Raw genomic sequence first — 17,339 nt, 5'->3', positions numbered from 1 at the left:
GTGGATGTAACCAAGATGAGAAAAAGGGAAAGATAGGTAGTATTTTTGAGGTAAAGGGGAAGTGTGGTCTGAGAATGTTTTGGGAGTAAAGTCAGTGGTTGGTGAGAGGACGAGAGCAAAGGTAGCACTACTCCTGAAATAGGAGTTGTGGGAGTATGTGATAGAGTGTAAGAAAGTAAACTCTACATTGATATGGGCAGAATTGAAAGTGGATCGAGAGAGATGGGTGATTTTTGGTGCCTATGCACCTGGGCATGAGAAAAAAGATCATGAGATGCAACTGTTTTGGGAGCAGCTGAGTGAGAGTGTTAGCAGTTTTGATGCATGAGACCAGGATATAGTGATGGGTGATTTGAATGCAAAGATGCGTAATGTGGCAGTTGAGGAAATGATTGGTGTACATAGGGTGTTCAGTGTTGTAAATGGAAAGGGTGAAGAGCTTCTAGATTTGTGTGCTGAAAAAGGACTCGTGATTGGGAGCGTTATTAGATTACGTGTTAATTGATAAGCGCTTGAAAGAGAGACTTTTGGATGTTAATATGATGAGAGGTGCAATTGGAGGGATGTCTGGTCATTATCTAGTGAAGGCGAAGGTGAAGATTTGTAGAGGTATTCAGAAAAGAAGAGAGAAATGTTGGGGTGAAGAGAGTGTTGAGAGTAAGTGAGTTGGCAAGGAGACTTGTGTGAGGTAGTACCAGGAGAGACTGAGTGCAGAATAGAAAGAGGTCAGAGCAAAGGACGTATGGGGAGTGGGGGAGGAATGGGACGTAATTAGGGAAGCAGTGATGGCTTGCACAAATGATGCTTGTGGATGAGAGGCGTGGGAGGTGGGCAGATTAGAAAGGGTAATGAGTGGTGGGATGAAGATGTAAGATTATTAGTGAAGGAGAAGTGGAATCCATTTGGACGAGTTTTGCGGAGAAATAGTGTATATGACTGGGATATGTATAAAAGAAAGAGGCAAGAGGTCAAGAGAAAGGTGTAAAAGGTGAAAAAGAGGACAAATGAGATTTGGGTGAGAGAGTATCATTAAATTTTAGGAAAATAAAAATAAAGCTTTGGAAGGAGGTAAATAAAGTGCTTAAGGGAAGACAACGAATGGGAACATCGGTGAAGGGTGCTAGTGGGAGGTAATAACAAGTAGAGTTGATGTGAGGAGATGGAGTGAGTATTTTGAAGGTCTCTTGAATGTGTTAGATGATGGAGTGGCAGACATAGGGTGCCTTGGTCGAAGTGGTGTGCGAATTGAGAGGGTCAGGGAGAATGGTTTGGGATAAAGAGAAGAGTCAGTGAAAGCTTTGCGGAAGATGAAAGCCGGCAAAGGCGGCGGGTTTGGATGGTATTGCAGTGGAATTTACTAAGAAAGAGGGTGACTGTGTTGTTGACTGGTTGGTGAGGATATTCAGTGTATGTATGGTTCATGGTGAAGTGCCTGAGGATTGGCGGAATGCATGCATAGTGCCATTATACAAAGGAAAGGGGATAAAGGTGTGTGTTCAAATTACAGAGGTATAAGTTTGTTGAGTATTCCTGGGAAATCATATGAGAGGGTACTGATTGAGAGGGTGAAGGCATATACAGAGCATCAGATTGGGGAAGAGCAGTGTGGTTTCAGAAGTGGTAGAAGATGTGTAGATCAGGTGTTTGTTTTGAAGAATGTATGAGAGAAATACTTAGAAAAATAAATGGATTTGTATGTAGCATTTATGGATCTGGAGAAGGCATATGATAGAGTTGATAGAGATGTTCTGTGGAAGGTATTAAGAGTATATGGTTTGGGAGGCAAGTTGCTAGAAGAAGTGAAAGTTTTTATCGAGAATGTAAGGCATGTTTATGAGTAGGAAGAGTGGAAATTGATTGGTTCCCAGTGAATGTCGGTTTCCGGCAAGGGTGTGTGATGTCTCCATGTTTGTTTAATTTGTTTATGGATGGGGTTGTTAGGGAGGTGAATTCAAGAGTTTTGGAGAGAGCGGCAAGTATGCAATCTGTTGTGTGTGAGAGGGCTTGGTAAGTGAGTCAGTTGTTGTTCGCTGATGATATAGCGCTAGGTGGCTGATTCGGGTGAGAAACTGCGGAAGCTGGTGACTGAGTTTGGTGAAATGTGTGAAAGAAGAAAGCTGAGAGTAAGTATGAATAAGAGCAAGGTTATTAGGTACAGTAGGGTTGAGGGACAAGTCAACTCGGAGGTAAGTTTGAATGGAGAAAACCTGAAGGGAGTGAGATGTTTTAGATATTTGGGAATGGATTTGGCAGAGGATGGAACCATGGAAGTGGAAGTGAGTCACAAGGTGGGGGAGAGGGTAAAGGTTCTGGGAGCGTTGAAAAATGTGTGGAAGGCGAGAACATTATCTCGGAAAGCAAAAATTGGTATATTTGAAGGAATAGTGGTTCTAACAATGTTGTATGGTTGCGAGGCGTGGGCTATATATAGGGTTGTTCGGAGGAGGGTGGATGTGTTGGAAATGAGATGTTTGAGGACAATATGTGGTGTGAGGTGGTTTGATCGAGTAAGTAATAAAAGAGTAAGAGAGATGTGTGGTGATAAAAAGAGTGTAGTTGATAGAGCAGAAGCGGGTGTTTTCAATGGTTTGGTCACATGGTGAGAATGATTGAGGAAAGATTGAGAAAGAAGTTATATGTGTCAGAGGTGAAGTGAACGAGGGGAAGTGGGAGACCAAAGTGGAGGTGGAAGGATGGAGTGGAAAAGATTTTGAGCGATCGGGGCCTGAACATGCAGGAGGTTGAAAGGCGGGCAAGAAATAGAGTGAATTGGAACGATGTGGGATACCGGGATATACGTGCTGTCAATGGACTGAACCAGGGTATGTGAAGCGTCTTGGTAAACCATGGAAAGTTTTTAGAGCCTGGATGTGGAAAGGGAGCTGTGGTTTCAGTGCGTTATACATGACAGCTAGAGGCTTAGTGAAATCGAATGTGGTCTTTTCCTAACGCTACCTCGCGCGCATGCGGGGGGAGGGGGGGTGTCATTTCATGTGTGGCGGGGTGGCTACGGGAATGAATAAAGGCAGCAAGTGTAAATTATGTACATGTGTATATCTGCATATGTCTGTCTATGTATATCTTTCTTTCACACTATTTGCCATTTCCCGCGTTGATTTTGATTTCAAACTTGTTAGCTTTGATGTTTCATCACTTTTCTCAAAAGCCATAGTTGATGACCTTTCAGAATATTTGCTTTTTTTGGATGATATTCATTATCTGTTTCAAAGTCTGTTTTTATTGTACTGATGTAATTGTGTATAAAAGACTGTGTATTTCAATTCAATGCAGGTTATAATGCTCAAAAATTTGGTATGGCAATGGGTAACCGTCTTTCACCTGTACTAAGTAATCTATACATTGAATTTTTAAACCAAAATTACTAAAGGATATCTTACCTTCTAATGCAATTTGGTTTAGGTATGTAGATGATGTTCTTTGTGTTTGGCAAACATGAAAATTTACAAGCATTTCCCCCCCTTACTTAACAATTTAGTACATTCCATCAAAAGTACTGCAGAAAATGAAAATAATGGTATGTTACCATTTTTAGATTGCATGATCCATAAGCAAGAAAATAAGTTTAAGTTTAACATATACAGAAAACCCACCAATGTATGCTCATATATCCATTATTATTCATCTCAACATAACAGAGTTAAATTATCATCATTTCAATCTATGTTCCTTAATGAATTACGTATTTGCAGTCCAATGTATATTGGTGATGAGTCTGAGAAGATATATTCTATTGGGTCTAAGTTAAAGTTCTCAAGATCTTTCATTGATAAATTCCTTAAGTTAGCAAAGAAATAATCTTATAGAGTTTAGCTCAAACCTTCCATTGACACAAAGAATCTTTTAGTTCTCCCTTTTAATAATCATCTAACTTCACTTCCCATGCTGCTTAAATCCTTTAATAAAAATATTGCTTTCAGCAACAATAATACTATAAAGAATATCTTAATCAGGAACTCACCCGAAATATCTCCTGGATGCATCTATAAAGTGCCATGTGGAAATTCTGATAAGTTTTATACTGGGGAAACTGGTAAGGATCTTTCTTTTAGACTTAAACAACATAAATATAGTATAAGAACGGGACAAGAATCAAATGCCTTGTTGAATCACGTTAAAAACTATGATCTTTGTATTGAGTGGAGTAATACCATCTCAGTTATCAACTCTAACCCCAGTACCACGAGAAATATCATTGAATCTTCTATTATTGAATACACAAAGAAATATAATCTGAATATTTTCAAAGGTTTATACAAATTAGATAACTTTATTGTTGATAAAATTTTTAAACAATTCACCTTCTTGTCTATATAATAAATCTATGATACGTTCTTTGTTTTGGACATTCGTATGCTTACCAAATGGCGTCCTAATTACATCTCTTCGTTGATATCAACTGACTGTTATGTTTCTCTCTTGTGTCTCCCTTGATGTGAATATTACACGAAAGTGCACTTGGGAGCTTATCGTGTTTCATTTTCCCCGTGGACTCATTGGTATGTATATGTGCGTGCGTGGGCGTTTACGTAAATACATGTGTATGTGGGTGGGTTGGGCAATTCTTTCGTCTGTTTCCTTGCTAACGCGGGAGACAGCGACTACTTATAATAAAAGAATTAGATATATAATGTGTGTGTACGTGTGTGTATGTGTGTGTGTTTACAATCAAAATATAATTCTTGGTCCTTAAAACGAACGTATTAGGAACGTTTTCGTCCCTCACAATGATGGACGGCATCATGAATTCATAAGATGTTTAGAGGAATTACATCTCACCTGCATCTTCACCCATCAGACACTGGGTTCTACGAGCTGTTCCTGGACTCTGATACCATCGGAGACGAGACGGGGACGTATTCCTTGGGTGTAGGACGCTATAATGCAACCATCGCTGTGGTAAGATATTTCGGAATGTGCATATAGTTACATTGATTTAGATATAACGAAAATTAGATTGCAAAATAAGTAATTTTTTCACCTCTGTTCATAAGTAAATAAAACTACTGTGGTATAGTGGCTGGCATCATTGTCTTCGCATCTACTGGGACTCAGTTCAACCCCTGGTTTGATTACCCAGGTCACAGGTGACCACCAGCGTGTGCATCTCTTCCCCTCTCATTCTCGTTCGGGGTTGGTCGATGGATAGATGAATATTTGACGAGAGTCAGAAAAAGCATAATGATAAAGATTTGAAAAATATGGAAGTTTATACCATATAATGGTTGGTCTGTTGAATAGACTTGTCCACCGGAAGCTTAAGGGCCAAGCTTCAGGGACAAGATCCGCCTTGCTAATTCTTCAATACCCACTTTAAGCTCTCGGACTGGATCAATGCTCTACCCGTCATCCAATTGACGTCTTCGAATAGTATGATAGTTTTCATAAGGGAATATTTCATCTTATTCAGGTCATCTTTTTTAACATATTCTTATGTCACTCGCGCCATTTTCACGTCAACCTCGTGAAACCTACATTCACTTCATCTTTGTCAAAGCATATTCACTTCCCTCTCAATGACACTTCACTGTCAACATATACATCGTCCTAATTCAGTTTCAACAACACCTCACTTTCAACTTATCGTCATTACAGTCTCTTGTCCACCACAGTTTCATCTTCACGACACTACATTTTCACTGTACTCTTGACACCCCCAGCATTTGCTCTAATTTTCACTACCCTACATCTTCACTACGTGGTCGACACCACTAGCCAATGACCTGAGCTTAGTGGATCAACCCAAACGTATCTTCACTACATCCTCGACACCACTTGTTCTTGACCCTCCACCCTCGTCTTCACTACACTCTAACCCTCCCTTAGACGCTCACCTTCACTATAGCCTTAACAATACTGGCCTTAGACCCACATGGGTCAAAGGCCATCTTCACCACCCCCTTATCTTCAGTATCACTGATCTGGAATCTGACTGAACGCATCTTTATCAGAAAGTTAAAACGATGATTGTTGTAATGAAAAATAAAAAAAGAAGCAGAATAATAAAAAACAAGGCTTTCCATCCAACGGAGGGGAACATAGTAATGAAACTGAATAACATTTAGAGTTCAAATTGCATATGAAAAAAGCCGTCGTCAGGAAATAACACAAGCAAACAGTTTCTAGCCAAGCCTTAATTACCAGAAAATCCGTTCATTATATTAATCATTTCATCATTGTACCTGAAGACAGAAGTGCGAAACCTTAGGATGTGATTATGACTTTCCTGGAAAGACTCAGTCTAAATGATTAGTTGTCTGAATCGTAACTTAGGTAGGGTTTCATTTACATCGTTTTCTTTGCAGTTTCTTCATTGCTGGTCAGGTTCAGAACCAGAATTTAGATTTCTTTACTTGTAGAACGTTACATCAATTCTATAAATTATTTATTGCTGTCAAATTTACCGTATCTTCAGTGGCAATAACTTTCCCAGCTGTTGTCATTTGGATGGCAAGGGCACACATTCATCATGACTACTTTGCTAACAGCATTCCCAGTTGTCAGCTAGACGGTTTTGCTACATGTTGATATTCATTCATAACCAAAAATAAATCCTGCTGCTGTCAGTTAGATTACAGTCATACACTTATTGCCACGCACTGCCGACAAAATGCTCAACTGTTGTCAGCTCGATGTTACATCACTTGCAGTCCCAACTCCATTCCCAGCTGTTGTCACTTGAACAGTAAGGCCACATGGCCATTGTTTTCACCCACCGCTAACATTCCTAGCTGTTGTCAGCTAGATTATAGTGTTACATACTCATTTCCACTCACTGCTAACTACATTCTCAGCTGATGTTATCTGAACGTAAGGCCACATACTCATCATTTTCACCCACTGTCAACAATGTGCCTAGCCATAGTCACTTAAGTTATAAAGTTACATTCCCATCCTATTCACTGCCAACGACATATTCTCAGCTGTTGTCAGCTCGATGTTACAATCCTTGCAGCCTCAGGAGCACCCATGCTTCGAGGACCCTCCAAACAACACCGTTCTGCTCAGCTTCGACACCAGCTTCAACTCCAGCTACTACTTCAACACCTTCATCTCCTCCTGCCTCTTCTTCAACAAGGAGCTCCTGACCTGGAGCAGTGATGGTTGCAAGGTACAGTCAGTCTGTCTCTGTATCCGCTGATAACTTTACTCTCAGCCTTTGATACTGCATCTTACAATGGGAGATTGGAACCTTCTTCTTGTGAGTCACCAGACTCATCTCCCAGGATATTCATGTTCATATTCATATACATATTCATCTTGAGGATGAATATCGTGAGGGAGACGCTCTACCCACCCAGAGAAGAAGGGGGTTCAGTCAGTCATTCAGTTGCTTTTAGACGGTGAACTTAGGATGAATGGGTTTTACAGAATTATCATTATCATTGCTTTCATTATTATCATCATTATCATTATTATTGTTAGAAATATAATTATCATTATTAGTATCATGATTAACTGTTATCAATTATCATTATCATGATTATTGGTGTCATTGTTAGTGTTTGAATGATAATGATAATATTGATAATAGTAACGATAGTAATGATAATGATGATAATAATGATAATGATAATGATAAGAATAATGATAATAACAATAATAGTAACAATAATAATAATGATAATAATATTAATAATAATAATAATAATAATAATAATAATAATAATAATAATAATAATAATAATAATAATAATAATGATAATGATAATAATAATAATAATAATAATAATAATAATAATAATAATAATAATAATAATAATAATGATAATGATAACGATAATGATGATGATAATAATAATAATAATAATAATAATAATAATAATAATAATAATAATAATAATAATAATAATTATGATAATAATGATAGCAATAATAACAATAATAATAATAATAATAATTCTAATAATGATAATAATAATAATAATAATAATAATAATAATAATAATAATAATAATGATAATAATAATAATAATAATTATAATAATAATAATAGTAATAATAGTGATAATGATATTAATGATAATAATAATAGAAATAATGAAAATAACAATAATTTCTATTATCATTATTATCATTATCATTATTACTATTATCATTTCTATTATTATCAATATTATCATTATTATTATTATTTTCATTATCATTATCAGTATCATTATTATCATTATCATTATTATTTTCATCTGTCGTAGTAGTATAAGTGGTAGTATTAGTACTGTCATTATTATTGTCGTTGTTATCTTGTCATTAGTACCAATTCTTCATTCTATTAGATGAGAAACAGATGTTTCATGGGAAGACGTAGATGAAGATAAGATAATATCTTTTAAACTCACATAGTTCCCAATTAACCTCCCAACAATTTTCAGAAGATATATCGTGTCTCGCACATCCTGCCGTAGGTAATGCATCTATTAACCACTACCTATTAATTACCTATTATCTATCAATAGGTAGTAGCTGCCAACTCTACAGTGACTGTGTGCGCGTGCAACCACCTCACATCCTTTGGGTCCGGCTTCTTCATGATGCCGAACACCATCGACTTTTCATACGTCTTCGCTAACGCTGGCTTCACGGACAACCTCACCATCTACCTGGTCCTTATCATCTCCCTGAGCCTGTACGTCATTGGCCTGGTGTACGCAAGAATCATGGTGAGCTTTCGAATATTCCATCCCTCCCTCTGTCTCAACATCTACTTCTCTCTCCGTCTCAACTCTTATTTTAGTTGCAACGGAGTGTCTATTTTGCTCTTAATGCATTTGTTATGGTTTATTCAATGGAAAAAATGAAACGGTTTCTACTTTTAAGTTTTAATGAATGTATTTAGCATAGAAAAATAGAAATAACATTGATCTTTTTCATCTTCCTGAGCTTTTGTTAAATCCATTAAGATCTGCACTATACAAATAACAATACATTAAATTCCTATATCTCTATCTGCCATCATCCATGTTGTATGATATTCATAATACAGAAAATAGTTCCCATAGTTCAGGGATTCACTTGCCTTTTGTGTGATGAAATACGTGACAAAGGCTATTGTCAGTGATAATTGGTAATGTAGCCATATTGCAAAGGGAAGTGTGATTATATAAATATATATATATATATATATATATATATATATATATATATATATATATATATATATATATATATATATATATATATATATATATATATATATATATATATATATATATATATATATATATATATATATATATATATATATATATATATATATATATATATATATATATATATATATGTATATATATATATATATATATATATATATATATATATATATTTATATCTATATATATATATATATATATATATATATATATATATATATATATATATATATATATATATATATATATATATATATATATATATATATATATATATATATATATATATATATATATATATATATATATATATATATATATATATATATATATATATATATATATATATATATATATATATATATATATATATATATATATATATATATATATATATATATATATATGTAAGGCATGTGTACGTGTAGGAAGAGAGGAAAGTGATTGGTTCTCAGTGAATGTAGGTTTGCGGCAGGGGTGTGTGATGTCTCCATGGTTGTTTAATTTGTTTATGGATGGGGTTGTTAGGGAGGTAAATGCAAGAGTTTTGGAAAGAGGGGCAAGTATGAAGTCTGTTGGGGATGAGAGAGCTTGGGAAGTGAGTCAGTTGTTGTTCGCTGATGATACAGCGCTGGTGGCTGATTCATGTGAGAAACTGCAGAAGCTGGTGACTGAGTTTGGAAAAGTGTGTGGAAGAAGAAAGTTAAGAGTAAATGTGAATAAGAGCAAGGTTATTAGGTACAGTAGGGTTGAGGGTCAAGTCAACTGGGAGGTGAGTTTGAATGGAGAAAAACTGGAGGAAGTGAAGTGTTTTAGATATCTGGGAGTGGCTCTGGCAGCGGATGGAACCATGGAAGCGGAAGTGGATCATAGGGTGGGGGAGGGGGCGAAAATTCTGGGAGCCTTGAAGAATGTGTGGAAGTCGAGAACATTATCTCGGAAAGCAAAAATGGGTATGTTTGAAGGAATAGTGGTTCCAACAATGTTGTATGGTTGTGAGGCGTGGGCTATGGATAGAGTTGTGCGCAGGAGGATGGATGTGCTGGAAATGAGATGTTTGAGGACAATGTGTGGTGTGAGGTGGTTTGATCGAGTGAGTAACGTAAGGGTAAGAGAGATGTGTGGAAATAAAAAGAGCGTGGTTGAGAGAGCAAAAGAGGGTGTTTTGAAGTGGTTTGGGCACATGGAGAGGATGAGTGAGGAAAGATTGACCAAGAGGATATATGTGTCGGAGGTGGAGGGAGCAAGGAGAAGAGGGAGACCAAATTTGAGGTAGAAAGATGGAGTGAAAAAGATTTTGTGTGATCGGGGCCTGAACATGCAGGAGGGTGAAAGGAGGGCAAGGAATAGAGTGAATTGGAGCGATGTGGTATACCGGGGTTGACGTGCTGTCAGTGGATTGAATCAAGGCATGTGAAGCGTCTGGGGTAAACCATGGAAAGCTGTGTAGGTATGTATATTTGCGTGTGTGGACTTATGTACATGTGTATGGGGGGGGGGGGTGGGGTCATTTCTTTCGTTTGTTTCCTTGCGCTACCTCGCAAACGCGGTAGACAGCGACAAAGTATAAAAAAAAAAAAAAAAAAAAATTATATATATATATATATATATATATATATATATATATATATATATATATATATATATATATATATATATATATATATATATATATATTATCCCTGGGGATAGGGGAGAAAGAATACTTCCCACGTATTCCCTGCGTGTCGTAGAGGGCGACTAAAAGGGGAGGGAGCGGGGTGCTGGAAATCCTCCCCTATCGCTTTTTTTTTTTTCTTTTCCCAAAAGAGGGAACAGAGAAGGGGGCCAGGTGAGGATATTCCCTCAGAGGCCCAGTCCTCTGTTCTTAACGCTACCTCGCTAATGCGGGAAATGGCGAATAGTATAAAAAATAATATATATTTTATTCATTATACTTAATCGCTCTCTCCTGCGTTTGCGAGAGCGCAAGGAAACAGACGAAAGAATGGCCCAACCCACCCGCATATACATATACCTATATACACATGTACACACTCATACTTGCTGCTCCCATCCATTCCAGTCGCCAACCCGCAACATATGAGACGGCACCCTCCTTCCCCTGCGCGTGCGCGAGGTAGCGCCAGGAAAAGACAACAAAGGCCACATTCGTTCACACTCAGTCTCTAGCTGTCAGGTGTAATGCACAGAAGCAATAGCTCCCTTTCCACATCCAGGCCCCACAAAACATTCCATGGTTTACCCCAGACGCTTCACATGCCCTGGTTTAATCCATTGACAGCACGTCGACCCCGTGTACCACATATTTCCAATTCACCCTATTCCTTGCACGCCTTTCATTCCTCCTGTATGTTCAGGACCCGATCGCTCAATATCGTTTTCACTCCATCCTTCCACCTCCAATTTGGTCTCCCACTTCTCGTTCCCTCCACCTCTGACACATATATCCTCTTTGTCAATCTTTCTTCACTCATTTTCTCCAGTTGGTCAAACCATTTCAATACACCCTCTACTGCTCTCTCATCCATAATCATTTTAGTACCACAAATCTCTCTTACCCTTTCATTACTTACTCGATCAAACCACCTCATACCACATATTGTCCTCATACATTTCTTTTCCAACATATCCACCCTCCTCCGCACAACCCTGCCCATGACTCGCAACCATAAAAAATTGCTGGAACCACTATTCCTTCAAACATACCCATATTTGCTCTACGAGATAATGTTCTCGCCTTCCATACATTTTCCAACGCTCCCAGAAACTTCGCTCCTTCCCCCGCCGTGAAACTCAGTTCCGCTTACATGGCTCCATCCCCTGCAAAATCCACTCCCAGATGCGTATATCTGTCTATCTATCTATCTATCTAACTATCATCAATCTATCTATATATTTATCTATCTATCTATCTATCTATCTATCTATCTATCTATCTATCTATCTATATATATATTATTCTATATTTATTATACTTTGTTGCTGTCTCCCGCGTTAGCGAGGTAGCGCAAGGAAACAGACGAAAGAATGACCCAACCCACCCACATACACATGTATAAACATGCACGTCCACACACGCATATATACATACCTATACATCTAAACTTATACATATATATACACACAGACATATATATATATATATATATATATATATATATATATATATATATATATATATATATATATATATATATATATATAAATATATATATATATATATATATATATATATATATATATATATATATATATATATATATATATATATATATATATATATATATATATATATATATATTTATATTTCTTTTTTTTTTTCTTTTTTTTTTTTTACTTTGTCGCTGTCTCCCGCGTTTGCGAGGTAGCGCAAGGAAACAGACGAAAGAAATGGCCCAACCCCCCCCATACACATGTATATACATACGTCCACACACGCAAATATACATACCTACACAGCTTTCCATAGTTTACCCCAGACGCTTCAAATGCCTTGATTCAATCCACTGACAGCACGTCAACCCCGGTATACCACATCGCTCCAATTCACTCTATTCCTTGCCCTCCTTTCACCCTCCTGCATGTTCAGGCCCCGATCACACAAAATCTTTTTCACTCCATCTTTCCACCTCCAATTTGATCTCCCTCTTCTCCTTGCTCCCTCCACCTCCGACACATATATCCTCTTGGTCAATCTTTCCTCACTCATCCTCTCCATGTGCCCAAACCACTTCAAAACACCCTCTTCTGCTCTCTCAACCACGCTCTTTTTATTTCCACACATCTCTCTTACCCTTACGTTACTCACTCGATCAAACCACCTCACACCACACATTGTCCTCAAACATCTCATTTCCAGCACATCCATCCTCCTGCGCACAACTCTATCCATAGCCCACGCCTCGCAACCATACAACATTGTTGGAACCACTATTCCTTCAAACATACCCATTTTTGCTTATATATATATATATATATATATTTATATATATATTTTTTTTTTTTTTGCTTTGTCGCTGTCTCCCGCGTTTGCGAGGTAGCGCAAGGAAACAGACGAAAGACATGGCCCAACCCACCCCCATACACATGCCTTGATTCAATCCACTGACAGCACGTCAACCCCGGTATACCACATCGCTCCAATTCACTCTATTCTTTGCCCTCCTTTCACCCTCCTGCACGTTCAGGCCCCGATCACACAAAATCTTTTTCACTACATCTTTCCACCTCCAATTTGGTCTCCCTCTTCTCCTCGTTCCCTCCACCTCCGACACATATATCCTCTTGGTCAATCTTTCCTCACTCATTCTCTCCATGTGACCAAACCATTTCAAAACACCCTCTTCTGCTCTCTCAACAACGCTCTTTTTATTTCCACACATCTCTCTTACCCTTACGTTACTTACTCGATCAAACGACCTCACACCACACATTGTCCTCAAACATCTCATTTCCAGCACATCCATCCTCCTGCGCACAACTCTATACATAGTCCACGCCTCGCAACCATAAAACATTGTTGGAACCACTATTCCTTCAAACATACCCATTTTTGCTTTCCGAGATAATGTTCTCGACTTCCACACATTCTTCAAGGCTCCCAGAATTTTCGCCCCCTCCCCCACCCTATGATCCACTTCCGCTTCCATCACTCCATCCGCTGCCAGATCCACTCCCAGATATCTAAAACACTTCACTTCCTCCAGTTTTTCTACATTCAAACTCACCTCCCAATTGAATTGACCCTCAACCCTACTGTACCTAATAACCTTGCTCTTATTCACATTTACTCTTAACTTTCTTCTTTCACACACTTTACCAAACTCAGTCACCAGCTTCTGCAGTTTCTCACATGAATCAGCCACCAGCGCTGTATCATCAGCGAACAACAACTGACTCACTTCCCAAGCTCTCTCATCCCCAACAGACTTCATACTTGCCCCTCTTTCCAAAACTCTTGCATTCATCTCCCTAACAACCCCATCCATAAACAAATTAAACAACCATGGAGACATCACACACCCCTGCCGCAAACCTAATTTCACTGAGAACCAATCACTTTCCTCTCTTCCTACACGTACACATGCCTTACATCCTCGATAAAAACTTTTCACTGCTTCTAACAACTTTCCTCCCACACCATATATTCTTAATACCTTCCACAGAGCATCTCTATCAAATCTATCATATGCCTTCTCCAGATCCATAAATGCTACATACAAATCCATTTGCTTTTCTAAGTATTTCTCACATACATTCTTCAAAGCAAACACCTGATCCACACATCCTCTACCACTTCTGAAACCACACTGCTCTTCCCCAATCTGATGCTCTATACATGCCTTCACCCTCTCATTCAATACCCTCCCATATAATTTACCAGGAATACTCAACAAACTTATACCTCTGTAATTTGAGCACTCACTCTTATCCCCTTTGCCTTTGTACAATGGCACTATGCACGCATTCCGCCAATCCTCAGGCACCTCACCATGAGTCATACATACATTAAATAACCTTACCAACCAGTCAACAATACAGTCACCCCCTTTTTTAATAAATTCCACTGCAATACCATCCAAACCTGCTGCCTTGCCGGCTTTCATCTTCCGCAAAGCTTTCACTACCTCTTCTCTGTTTACCAAATCATTTTCCCTAACCCTCTCACTTTGCACACCACCTCGACCAAAACACCCTATATCTGCCACTCTATCATCAAACACATTCAACAAACCTTCAAAATACTCACTCCATCTCCTTCTCACATCACCACTACTTGTTATCACCTCCCCACTTGCGCCCTTCACCGAAGTTCCCATTTGCTCCCTTGTCTTACGCACTTTATTTACCTCCTTCCAGAACATCTTTTTATTCTCCCGAAAATTTAATGATACTCTCTCACCCCAACTCTCATTTGCCCTTTTTATCACCTCTTGCACCTTTCTCTTGACCTCCTGTCTCTTTCTTTTATACATCTCCCACTCAATTGCATTTTTTCCCTGCAAAAATCGTCCAAATGCCTCTCTCTTCTCTTTCACTAATACTCTTACTTCTTCATCCCACCACTCACTACCCTTTCTAATCAACCCACCTCCCACTCTTCTCATGCCACAAGCATCTTTTGCGCAATCCATCACTGATTCCCTAAATACATCCTATTCCTCCCCCACTCCCCTTACTTCCATTGTTCTCACCTTTTTCCATTTTGTACTCAGTCTCTCCTGGTACTTCCTCACACAGGTCTCCTTCTCAAGCTCACTTACTCTCACCACCCTCTTCACCCCAACATTCACTCTTCTTTTCTGAAAACCCATACAAATCTTCACCTTAGCCTCCACAAGATAATGATCAGACATCCCTCCAGTTGCACCTCTCAGCACATTAACATCCAAAAGTCTCTCTTTCGCACGCCTGTCAATTAACACGTAATCCAATAACGCTCTCTGGCCATCTCTCCTACTTACATAAGTATACTTATGTATATCTCGCTTTTTAAACCAGGTATTCCCAATCATCAGTCCTTTTTCAGCACATAAATCTACAAGCTCTTCACCATTTCCATTTACAACACTGAACACCCCATGTATACCAATTATTCCCTCAACTGCCACATTACTCACCTTTGCATTCAAATCACCCATCACTATGACCCGGTCTCGTGCATCAAAACCACTAACACACTCATTCAGCTGTTCCCAAAACACTTGCCTCTCTTGATCTTTCTTCTCATGCTCAGGTGCATATGCACCAATAATCACCCACCTCTCTCCATCAACTTTCAGTTTTACCCATATTAATCGAGAATTTACTTTCTTACACTCTATCACATACTCCCACAACTCCTGTTTCAGGAGTATTGCTACTCCTTCCCTTGTTCTTGTCCTCTCACTAACCCCTGACTTTACTCCCCAAACATTCCCAAACCACTCTTCCCCTTTGCCCTTGAGCTTCGTTTCACTCAGAGCCAAAACATCCAGGTTCCTTTCCTCAAACATACTACCTATCTCTCCTTTTTTCACATCTTGGTTACATCCACACACATTTAGGCACCCCACTCTGAGCCTTCGAGGTGGATGAGCATTCCCCGCGTGACTCCTTCTTCTGTTTCCCATTTTAGAAAGTTAATACAAGGAGGGGAGGATTTCTGGCCCCCCGCTCCCGTCCCCTCTAGTCGCTTTCTACGACACGCGAGGAATACGTGGGAAGTATTCTTTCACCCCTATCCCCAGGGATAATATACATATATATATACATATACACACACACACACATACACACACATACGCACATATACACACACACACACATACATATATATACATATGAGAAATGTAAGAAACAATTTAGAAAACTGAAACTTCTAGCGTGAAATGAATGAAAAAAAGAATGTCACATAATGGTTCAACCTCTGGCTATGGAAAAAAGGAAATGTATAATTCATTTACACAAACGTCAATAGCAGTTCTCATCAATTTAACCACTGTATCAATAAGCTTCAATGTCTAAGCTACATTTTTCTCCAATTTCACTATTTTCCTTCACATTTTCAATTGTGTCTGAAGGTTCTACTACAAGAGTGAGTGTTTTTCTAGTAAGGGTCTTCACATCTTGGTTACATCCACACACATTTAGGCACCCCACTCTGAGACTTCGAGGAGGATGCTTTACTTGTGGTGCTGACTTCCCTCTTTAAATTTGATCGCCGTTTCCCGCGTAGTTCACTTTCCTTGTCTTGACGGAGGTGTTGCACAGGGGAGGAGCTGCAAGATGCCATCCCGATAGCTTTCTTGTTGCCAATTGACCTATTCACCTGGGGGGAGCGGTATATATATACACATATATATATATATATATATATATATATATATATATATATATATATATATATATATATATATATATATATATATATATATATATATATATATATATATATATATATATATATATATATATATATATATATACACACATATATATATATATATATATATATATATATATATATATATATATATATATATATACACACATATATATATATATATATATATATATATATATATATATATATATATATTTTTTTTTTTTTTTTTTTTTGCTTTGTCGCTGTCCCCCGCGTTTGCGAGGTAGCGCAAGGAAACAGAAGAAAGAAATGGCCCAACCCAC

The 17,339-nt window shown here is 38.1% G+C and overlaps 1 protein-coding gene across 1 annotated transcript in view; it reads left to right on the top strand.

Annotated features, from left to right (window-relative positions):
* Positions 1-17,339, top strand: part of LOC139749898 (uncharacterized) — a 321,502-nt gene that overhangs the window by 267,687 nt on the left and 36,476 nt on the right. The window contains exons 39-41 of the mRNA XM_071664295.1: positions 4,817-4,917; positions 6,974-7,129; positions 8,475-8,678. Of these exons, the coding sequence (XP_071520396.1) occupies positions 4,817-4,917; positions 6,974-7,129; positions 8,475-8,678 (461 nt within the window). The remainder of the gene's footprint in view (positions 1-4,816; positions 4,918-6,973; positions 7,130-8,474; positions 8,679-17,339) is intronic.

This window comes from Panulirus ornatus, chromosome 8, assembly GCF_036320965.1.
Source record: "Panulirus ornatus isolate Po-2019 chromosome 8, ASM3632096v1, whole genome shotgun sequence".
In the NCBI taxonomy this organism is placed as follows: Eukaryota; Metazoa; Arthropoda; class Malacostraca; order Decapoda; family Palinuridae; genus Panulirus; species Panulirus ornatus.
Note: the sequence above shows the minus strand (reverse complement) of the source record. Positions and strands in the feature narration are given on the sequence as shown.